General features: G+C 37.0%; 1 protein-coding gene across 1 annotated transcript; it reads right to left on the reverse strand.

Annotated features, from left to right (window-relative positions):
• Window positions 1-5962: 5962 nt before the first annotated feature.
• foxc1b (forkhead box C1b) lies at window positions 5963-7927 on the reverse strand. Its single transcript, XM_053489547.1, has one exon. It carries the CDS (start codon window positions 7592-7594, stop codon window positions 6320-6322), a length of 1275 nt encoding a protein of 424 aa, XP_053345522.1. The 5' UTR covers window positions 7595-7927; the 3' UTR covers window positions 5963-6319.
• Between the last annotated feature and the right edge of the window lie 3720 nt (window positions 7928-11647).

The raw sequence follows: 11647 nt of genomic DNA on the forward strand, positions 1-11647 counted from the left end.
ATATATATATATATATATAAAAGTTCCCAAACTACAGTAAATGTTGTAGTATAAGCATCTAGAGACCCTTCATGTGTGGTGTGATTTTTGTTAAGTTATTTCCTATTAAACAATCACTAAAATTACTCAAAAATAATTTTCCTCTAAATTTCTTTTTCATGTTTTTTTAATCATACACGTGCGACTATAATAATATACGAGGTTTTTTAATTCAATCTACGAGTGTGACGCACAGTAATATATAATATACTGGTGGCATTCAGAGAGGTTTGTGTTACAGAGGCAGTATGGGATGTTCAACATTGTACCAAAAAAAAAATGGATCGGATACTACAAAATAACCATTTACTTTTATATAAAAAAAAAATAAAAAAAATCAAGAAGGATAAGGAAACCGTGCTATTTTTTTCCAGGTAACTAGCCATCTTTTTAGTTACAGTATTTTAGTGAACTAGGTATATATTCGGGATATTATTTTTCTGCAGACTTCTTAGCCGTCTTTAAAACTTGTAAAGAGATGTTTATTGATCATTTTAGAATGTTCCGAGGTAGTTGAACATTAAAAAGTAAACAGGATTAGTCTGCAATTATCTCTCCATAAAACAAATCAGGAAATTGTATTATAACACTAGAAGTGGATTCCGTCCCTTTGTGTTGATTTTTTAGACCCACAGGTTTATTACGGGCTATTATTTTTATTGTACATGTCCGTGATAGAAATAACTTCAATATTCAAAGGTATAAACATATTTAGTAATTCAAACCACAAACCCTTACCAGAAAAAAAGTAGTTACAGTAAGCCGCTCTCCAATGTTAATATCTTGCTTTGTCCTGACATCTTCATACCTGACCCTTTTGTCTTGCAGTTATGAAAGCTGCTCTGTAGGCTACAACCTATCCCTTTTTCGCGTGAAAACGCTACACTCATATTGGTTAAACAGTCTGCCGAAGTTGAATTGTTCTTTACAACGGAGGCATTCCACACAGAATGCAACCTCAGATGTTCTTTAGATACTGTGTGATGTCTGATAGACAGCACTTTGTTGTAGAGTTCTATAAAGAATCTATAAGGGTTCTCCCAAAGGAATAACCAGAGGAACCCTAGACTGTACTGGTGCTTTTTCCCTCTCTTCCCCCAAGTTTCCACGTTGCTGTACATTTAGGACTGAAGGCGTCAAACCGTTGCTCGTGCCAGTGTTCTCGGGTTACCGGAGGGTCACCGAGCTCCGCTGTTTCCCCCGCGCGCTCCCCTGCCTGCCTCAAGCACAATCACGCCCTTGTGTTCTAAAGGAAATGCGTGTCCGCTTGAGCTCCGTCCAAAACCGCACACTACCGCACTAAATAGTAGCCTGTCAAACGCCGGCTCTGCTTTTGGACCTGTGGTTTTTATCTCCAGATGTTCGAGCCTAATATTGTCAAAAATCTACTACGTGCTACAGGTACGATTTTGTTGCAGCGTTAAAATAATACAAATGCCCCCTCAGTAAAACAGCGGTGCTTTGAGTATAGATAGTCGTTTTAAAACCGCACTAAATCCCTGGGCCTCGTTCTAAAGACATGAGATGTAGCCACTGCTACCAAATTAATTCCAGCTATTTATTACTGGGGTTTATAGTTATTCGCCCGTATAACTAATCACTGATTTTTAATGGATTTAACCCAACCTCGATAGCTCAAAAACTAATAGGTCTATGTTATGCTGTCAGTCAAAAACTCTGAGATTATTATTATTATTATTATTATTATTATTATTATTATATAATTGTTGTTGTTTGTTATAATGTTTTTATAGTGCGACACTTCATGACTAATAAATATGGCAATTGTAACTACATACTAAAAAAAACAGCAGCCTTTTTTTCTTGGAACAGACTATGCGCTTAGAGGCTCTGTGATTTTATTTATTTATTTATTTATTTATTTTGATCAAAAACCTGTATAGATAGATAGATAGATAGATAGATATAGGTTCTTCGACCAATATATATATAGCATTTTTTTAATGTCAATATCCGACAGTCAATATTCCCATGTTCCTCACTTTTCCGACGCTCGGTGGATTACCTGAAAGTCTCCAGCTCGTGCAGCACCGGGAGCCATAACGGTAACGTCACGACAAAGAGTAAACAGTAGGCTATTTTTTTTTTTACTCAGTGTTAAGTGTACTTTGCACATTCCACTATATTCTTTACATGCAAACAACTTGATGATTTTGTTTCTTTTTATCTTTTCTATTTTTGATAAAGCGTAGGGCAGCATACAGGATTAGCTAAGTACAATAACGTATTATAGCTATAATAGCTACATTTGTTATAAACTAAAATTAATTTAAATGTAAACGTCATTCATAATTTATGGGATAAAAAATCTGTAAAAAATAAATAAAAACATATGGAGAAATAAATAAAAGAAAAGCATGAATGAACTGTAACAAGACAAAATTAACATAAAATTTAGTGTGAAAAGAAGTTACTATATAGAATGGTAATACCGCATTGATAAAGGTACATTTCAACATGTAAACTGCATTAATTTATCTTTTAGTAGAAATAACAAATATTATTAGCGTACATCATTTGGCCATTTCGTGTTATGTGTTATTTGCAATAACGATAGGACATCTGTAAAACCCGGCACACCAGATTTTATTTTATTACTTTATTTTATCCTAAGGGTGTTCAAACTTTTGCATTCAACTGTGTAATAATAAGTGGGTAGACTAATAGCACGTTTCCTAAACGGTGTGTCTCTCAAGAGACTCGCTCTTGGCTCTTAGTTCTTGGAAGAGGCGTTTTAAACATCAGCATTTTTTTCTTGAAAACTAGAGTTTGAGTTTCTTTCTTCTATTAGAAGGGCAAGGGCTTATGGGCTTTAGACAGCACCTCGAGCCTGTAGGGTTTCATTTAAGCAACCGATTTAAAACAGAGAGTCGGCGTGTGCAGGCCTGATTAGAAGCAGACGGCAATGCAGTGTTCACTCTGCAACACACACACACACACACACACACACAGGTGCAAGGGGCCAAAGCAGAGCAAAGTGTGTTTAAAGAGTCTGTAGGGCTATGCTATTTGTAAGTGCTGGAGCCTGGACACATGACTTCTAGTGAATTCTAGTTCATAGGAAACCAAACCAATAGTTAGGATAGTTAGTTAAGCCAAACCGCCAGACGTAATTAGGCTATATATATATGAAATATTATCCTAAGTATGGCAATCTCTCTTGGCGTCTGTAACACCCACACATGCTCAAGGTCATGCCACCTACTGAGATTTTACGCAAAAAAGTGAAGCAAATTCAGGTTTTACTTGTGGCGTTGGGGGGCAAAAATATATGGGGAAATCAATACAACGAAAAAATAAATAAATAAATCGGACAGTAAACTGCATGTTATTCGAAAGTCGCCATTTACGCCGTTTTTGGCGTTCTATGGCGCCAAACGGATGATTTTTTATTTAGAAGGCCAGATTTGCCAGAAAGGCTAGTCGATTGTGTGTAAGTTTGGTTCAAGAGAGCTTAAAGCCCTGTTGTTAATTAGTTCAGTCCTAAAAAGGTCCAAATTAATCAGTTGACCACTCATTACAATCTAATCTTATACCAATAAATTAAATCCTCTTCAAGTATTTTCTGTGATTGGATCAGGTCTAATCTGTTTTCAATATTAACTTAAAAAGTAATCTTTATTTTTGCACAATTTTTTGTTGATTTAGGATAAATTATATAATGTAGTCTGCACCGTTGCATCACATCTTTTATTTCTTAATCGCGTAAAATAATACTCATATATTAGTATATAAATGTAAGAAATTGAAACTTGGAAAAAAAACATGACATGGCTTGTTATATTTCGATAACGCGAATCTATCTATCTATCTATCTATCTATCTATCTATCTATCTATCTATCTATCTATCTATCTATCTATGTCTGTGCGTAATGATAAAGGATTGCAGGCCTCTTTATTACACTTGGCTATAGTTGGGGAAATAACCAGCATCGTTTAAATCGAAATTCATAAATAAACCGGAATTACATTTTCATCCACGCTGTAAAAAGGTACGCAATGGGTTAATCTTTTTTAAGCCAGTCGTGCAACCTCAAAATGTGTTATTAAAAGAAAATAATCGATAGTACATTACAGCTTTTTTTTGTTTGTTTAGGAGTAATCGTTTCTTTTTAACGCCACGTGACAGTATTCACAACGCGTGCAGTATTCACATCGCTCATATAATAATAATACTTATTATTATTATTATTATTATTATTTGTTTTATTATTATTATTATTATTTGTTTTATTATTTACTTCATTAACTTCATAACCTTAGTTTTACAGAAAAATGCTAAATGTACTAATGTACTGCTAAATTGGTTACCTTTGGTTAATTTGAATTAAAGACGTCGCTCTGTTACAGCGCACACTTTACTGTCTGCATAAAAAAACATGTAGCCAAACGTTATAATCTGGTGCTGATGGTGTTATTTAGTTATAAAATAAATTAATTTAGCATGACTATTGTTACACTCCGCGTTATGTCTTAGATTATGGTGTTTTCCGGCTACTTGACCTAATAGTTCAATTGAAATGTTTTGTTTCCTAAACCAACAGACAGACTAATGCTTTAAAGTGGTCAATAAATTGTGATGTTTAAATGAAACATGAGGAAACGTCATTAGGCTGCACTGATACACAGGCCTGTTGGTGAGCGAGCATGTGGCTGAAGCGCATTTGGCACGGGAACTGCCGGAGGGCGCTCTTCACAGTGTCGTGTTCCGCTCAGGCTTAAAAACGATGCTTTTTCTTTATTTCTCACTTTAGTCTGATAATACAGTTCATCGCTAGACCTCTCCATAAATCAAAACAATTTAACAACATCTAAATGTGCACGTGCTCAGCCGTGGCGAAAGGGCGCATGACGCTGTGTTTATGAGCTGCAGTCTCCGCTGGGTCTTTATACAGTAGGATGTGACGAAATTGTATTCGCTATTTATGTTGTCCAATTACATGTGCTTAGCATGTAATCGCAGCGTAGTTTTACATGCCACGGTTTGTTTAAAGTTTGTTAAATAACACAAAAATGAACTTCAGATGTGACCACAGGGCGCAGAGCATCTGTGAGCTGCGTTGCGCCATGATGTTAAAAATAGACCCAGGCTAAACGCAGTCATATGATTGGGCTAATTACATTCAGTCCCCACATAAGAGAGAAAAATGCGTTGGCTTTGTGATTCAGGAGGAATCCGTTGGATATAACTTAATGTTCAGTAATGTTCATAATGTTAAGTTTACACACCTGCCTTGTTTAACCCGAGTAAACCATCAACTAAAAATAAAACTCAACTATTACTGTTACTTAGCAAACAATTTCTGGCTAATTATTCGATAGAGGTAAATTCGCATTACTGTGCTTTGCGTGAGCATTGGTGCTTGTTGGCACACCACTAAAAGTGACATTATAACTGAGCATTACTGTTGTTTTGGTTGGGCCTGGGTAATTTTTTACTCTATATAAAATAAATAAAAATACCAACAACAAAAAAAGACCTAGTTCTTGTGAGATTATTATTATTATTATTTGTTTTTGTTGTTGATTAAGATGATAATGCTACTACAACTACTACTACTACTACGAATAATAATATTAACAACAGCCACAATAATGATAATGAATTTATTTAATAATCCCCGGCTGCTTTCTGATAAGTTTTGTGCTAGTGTCATGATTTAATAATAATGATAATAATAATAATAATAATAATAAATAAAAGAAATAACGCCAATATTTCTGTACCATTTGTTGTGACTATAGTTCGGATGCTGACTCTGACAGCTAATAACAGGCCTAATAAATGTGATTTGAAAAAACAACAAATCTTTTACATTTTTTAAACATGATCTATTAAGGCGTTACTACAGGTTGTAAATAAGAAAAAGCAAACCTGATAAATCACTCGATCGTTATACTTAAGACAGAAAAGGAATTTATTTAACAAATAATATATATTTCGAGTATTTAAAAATCGTAGATTTTGTACACAGTTAGGTTCCGTTTTGCATCATATAAATAAGATTAACATTTGGTTGAAAGTTGGTCCGTCTAATTCTTAATGAATAAATTAATCTAGTGATAAAAAGTTCTATTGAGGCAAGTCCGGAAAAACGAAATCTTACACGCCTTTTCAGGCCTTTCAGTCCGGAGTTGCTTCAGCCTGTACTCACCGCTCTTTGGCTCAAAGCTTTGCATTAAATTATTTAAACTGGAATAAAAATGCAAGTCTGTTGGCCAAATTAAGTGTGCATTTTGGCTCGTGATATGTTTGGTCAGAACTTGCTACAGTCGTAGACAAAAGTGCCTGAGGCCCGGTACAGTGGCTGACTGGCAGAGAAAGTTGTCTGACAGCCTCCGTCGTTTCCGGACGCCGGTGAGGAGTTGAGTGCGAGCCTCTGTGCTTCGAATGCTGCGTGAAAGCTTGCTTGGTGTGTTCCATAGCTCGCGCTAAGTTGCGCCACTTCAGCACTCTGATTGAGGTACCACGGTGCGAGCCGACTCTGTTGCACGTGCTGGTTTTCTTGGCTCGAACTCAGGGTCGCGTGAGAGGGCGCGGCTGCGCTTGTTGCGCTCGTGTAATCCGGTAAGGCTTCGTTCCCCTGCCCGCGGTCACCAGCATACATGTCGCACTGGTAGACAGCCGGCTGGCCGCAGGGAGGACTGTAGTGCGCCGGTTGTGTCGGGGGCGAGTAAGCAAGAGGCACCGAGCTCGGTAAAGCAGCGCGCGAGGCGGGCAACTCGGCAGCCTGCGGCGGTGACCCACGCAACCCTGCGATTATGTTATCCATGCTAAAGGCCTGTTGTGTCGCCTGCGTCTGTGGGCTCCCATCGCATGCGGCCACGCTGCTGCTGTCCGGGCTCTCGGTTTTCGTCACGGAAGTGAGGGCTGGGGTGCCAGAACGCGGGGGCGTGCAACCACCGTTCTCCGTTTTTATGTCCCGCAGTTTGACCGGCTGCTGAGCTTCGCGACCCTGCGCCCGGGCCTCTTTACCTTGTATATCGCGCTCCTCTTTGTCCTTTTGTGCGTCCTTCTTCTTGAAGCGGCGCCGTCTCCGCAGGAAGCTGCCGTTTTCGAACATGTTGTAAGAGTCTGGGTCGAGAGTCCAGTAGCTGCCTTTCCCCGGCTTCTTGTCATCACGCGGCACCTTGACGAAGCATTCATTGAGCGACAGGTTGTGGCGAATGCTGTTCTGCCATCCTTGCTTGTTTTCCCGATAAAACGGGAAGCGTTCCATGATGAACTGGTAGATGCCGTTCAGTGTGACCCTTTTATCCGCTGAATGTTGGATGGCCATCGTTATCAGTGCGATGTAGCTGTATGGAGGCTTGACCATCTCTTTGGGTTGTTGAGTCCCCGCGTAGGGGCCGTAGGTGCGAGCCATGCCTCCGGGGTACTGCTCGTTCGCTGCGTGAGAGTACATGCTCATTGGCGCCGGGATGCCGGTATATCCAGCGCCGTTGGCAGCCCGGTAGTACCCCTGCTCGCCAGCGATGTAGGGAACAACGCCCAGAGAACTAGGGCTGGATCCAGGGTAGCGCGCGTGCATTGTGCCCCTCACTTCACGGTACTAGGGCGCGAACTTTGCCGAAGTTCTCCCAGCTCTTCTCCGTATCGCGTTCTAGTTTTATTCAACTCATCCAAAGGTTCGCAGCGTCCGCTCTTCCTTCAGTCGTTTGGATTTAATGTTTCTTGAAGCGTGTAGTCATGAGATAAACTGCGCAGGACTGACAGTCGTGCGTTGCGTTCAAAAAACGTGAAACATGCATCAGTCATTGAAAAGAGACAAACTTATGAACTTCCCGCACTTTCCGTCACTTCAGAGAAACCTTTTGGACCGAAAACATAATTTTGCCTTTTTGGCTGTGTGAACGCTCCTCCCACAGAGCAACCCGTGTCCAATGGGCGTTCAGAGCTGTTTATGGAGTTGCAGGATCGGAGGACTTTTCACCCAGTCCGCGGAGGCAGGATACTTAATGAAGTTTGAAGGCGTGCTATACCAAAACAGTCTCTGCGCGCACACGTGTTGGGCAGGGTGATGTGGGTAATTATTATTATTATTTTATTTACAACATAAGAATAATAAAATTAGACAACGCAAAAAATCCAGTAATATTTACACAGATTCCCAACGGCTTTAAGCAATTATCTATTCACGATCTTATTCTAGTTTTACTGATCAGACAAAAAAAAAAAAAAAGAAAGAAAGAAAGAAACTGGAGTGACAGAAGATGTAAGCACATAGTGGAAACAAATGGGGTATGATTTTGTCCCTATACCGAGAATTCACACACACCGTCTATTTGCAGTGGATAACCTCATCTGCCCTTTCACTTGCTTTCCTCAAACTGTAACGATTATAATGTGTTATAATCGATACTTGTCTAATGGGTCCCGGTGATATCATATCAAGCATCCTGTCACTGCCTGATGTCTGACAGTGGAGGATGGATTCAGTCTGATTTCTTTTTTAATTTTATGTTTAGATCCCATTGTATTGTTGTTGTCGTTTTGCTTGACTGCAGTATAACTGTACTCATTCTACACAATAATAACATTGTTTGGAAGGATTCTAAAATGATCCCAGCAGACACAAATAAATTGTTGGCCGTTTTTAAGCCCCGTGGCTTCATTTGAGCATAAGTGAGGGAAATAGTTCTAAATGCACATACATGTCTGTTGATTTTAGTGTAGGCAGAAATCCTGTCGTTATTAATTCCTTAAAGGGAATGATGGAAAATGTGTCCAGCAGCATCAATCGGAGATTTCGGCTCAGTCAAATTTTGTTTATTGCGATAATGAACAGCATGATATTATACTATATAATATACAATACAACTCAAATACTTAAATACTACTCTAATACTAATGTCTGCCATTCCTGACATTTTTAGTACTTAACCAATATTTATTATGTTTTAAAGAAAATATTTAAAGACGTTGAATGAGAGATTAATGGACCACATGTATTATTATAAAGCTGTGTACTACAATGTATTAAATTGTTTTTTGGACTTCTGGTTTTTGTTTCTTAAACTCTTTCGGAACCAGTCTTTTAAATGGAAATTTGCGATATTTAAGTTTAGTACAGTTTATTTAAAAAAAAGCATTTGCTTTATTGAACAAGTAATTAGTTAATCTAGTAGTCTAGGGGTGCTACGCTGAAGGGGTGGGGGTGGGGGCGTGGGGGGGGCCGCAGGTGTGCTCTGTCATCGGCTGCCCTCTTGTGGCGCATAGACCTCACGATTATTATAAGCAATATTTGAAGAAGAAAACAATTATTTTTTAATCAGACTTTTTTTTTTATTCTGCTTTATAAAACATGTCCTACAAATAAAAACAGGTTAATGCCAATGATGCAAATCACTGGATAGCTGGCTATCTGGCTCAAAATTCTTCCAAAATCATATTAAATGCCTGGGTTAAATGAATATATATTTCTTTTGCTGTAAAATAACGATTTTGTTAAACTTGCAATAATAAAATGTGTGGTTACACACATATATTGTTTTTTTAAATAATTGCATATTTGCATATATGCAAAGGACAAAAACTTTGGACGAAACCTTGACGTTTCTCGAGTTTTCTCCTAACAAAGTTGAAAACACAAATACAGCATCTTCTCGAATGTCTACATTATTCTGTTTGTTTTTTGTTCTTTATGTAAACTATTTTGTGAATATATTGCAAAACTCTATATAATAATAACAATAATAATAATAATAGCGTAATTGTTTTACACATTTCAATGGTTCTGTAATTTGTATAACATAATCTGCATTACCTCATTAACAACATTTTTAAATATATACAAAAATTATCTTTAAGGTGCTGTTTATTTTAGACTTATTATAGACTCAGCATTATACCTTAAAATGATGTGTTCCAATGAAATGTATTAAAATGTTTTCCATGTGCCACGTGATCTTTTGCAATGTTAATGTTAATAAGATCAGGGTTGCCGTTAGGAATATTGTATATCGTTTTTTTTTTATTACTTACCTCTAATATTTACGGCTTTCTTAGTGGCTGTCTATAGTTAGAGGTTGTGAAGTTTTCCGAAAGTATTCTACCTTAAAACCCTTTCAGAATGTACATTATAAACGTTTTTAATTTCATTACATAAATGTATAGGTTTGCTAAAGACACCATGAAATTTAAGAATTAGGAGTTTTCCATACCTGAAGTTAAGAAACACAGGTCTAAGTTCACGTGTGTGAAGAGCAGTAAGTCTGGAAGGGGAAACTCTAAACCACATTTTGGCAAGAGCTCCCTCCTTTAGCAGCCATGGATTTTTCAAGCCTGTTTGTTCTGGACAGTTAAACTCTCAGACTCAGACGGTTTATACTCACTGTGCAAACATGTCAGTGCCTCATGGGTATGTATGGTTGGTATTATGTGCTTAATAGGATACACATACCACTATGCTTTATTGTTGAAACTACACGTTCATCTTTTTTTAGTAAAGATAAAAGGAGCCTACTTATTCAGAGAACTCGAATGTTTTAGGATGAAATTTTGCCATGCCTTAGTGTGAAGTGTGACAAGTTAAAATCGAGCCACTAGATGGCGGCGCAATATCACAGTTTGTTATCTTATTACAACTTGCCATCTTGTTCAAGTCGTGAAAATGTACTTAAAGGCCTAACAACAAGTGAATGTTTAATCCCCAAATATGAAGGTATATGAATATTTAACTATTGTCTCACTCTGTTAAATTATTCCAAAACAAGATCGTTATAGCTCACAAGTGAATTTTTATAAAAGGGCCGAAATTTTATTTATAAAAATGACATGTAATGTCTCACTTAGGAATCGTCCCTAATTTTTGCTTTGTATTGAATCTGTCAGGTAATGATTGCATTTGGCTCTTCAACTTCGAAACTTTATGTATTAGAAATTAAGGTACTATTATAGCAGTACAGTTTTAAATATTTGATGATCTGGGTTCGAATGTACAACAGTACAATTTTTTTTCAAATTATTAATTGTGTATTAACGTACACCCAAAATATTATTATAGCCTTCTGTAGCTTTCACATTGGAGTTGATGTTATGTTTATTTACTAAAACAAACAAAGTTTGTAACGTACTTAATTCTATTTAGTTATACAATTATTTTAACCTCAACATAGATTTATTACCATTATTTACCATTATTTATTTTTGTTCAACTTACTTTTTTGTCTGAGTGGGAATTCTGCCCTTTATGTTTAGCCTATATTTTGGTGCATTCATTTTTTGTCAATGCAATTAACAACAACAGCAATAATAATAATAATAATAATAATAATAATAATAATTAAAAATAATAATAATAACGTATCTTTTTTATTGTTTACATTTTATTATAGAATATGCAGTGATCATAGCCCCGCCCCACACACAAAAGTGACATCAATGACGACATCTATGACAGTTTTCTGCAAGCACTGCGCGTTTTCTCAAATAATCGTTAATAATGACATTTCAACTCGATTCCATCTCAAACTCACAAATGAACAGAGCATAGTAGGATATTTATTTATAGCAGCTTAAAGCAGTCTAAATAATAATATTTTACATGCAGTGCCTCAAACCAAACTTGTAAAATAATAATAAT

The sequence above is a fragment of the Clarias gariepinus genome, chromosome 27 (assembly GCF_024256425.1).
Source record: "Clarias gariepinus isolate MV-2021 ecotype Netherlands chromosome 27, CGAR_prim_01v2, whole genome shotgun sequence".
Taxonomy (NCBI): domain Eukaryota; kingdom Metazoa; phylum Chordata; class Actinopteri; order Siluriformes; family Clariidae; genus Clarias; species Clarias gariepinus.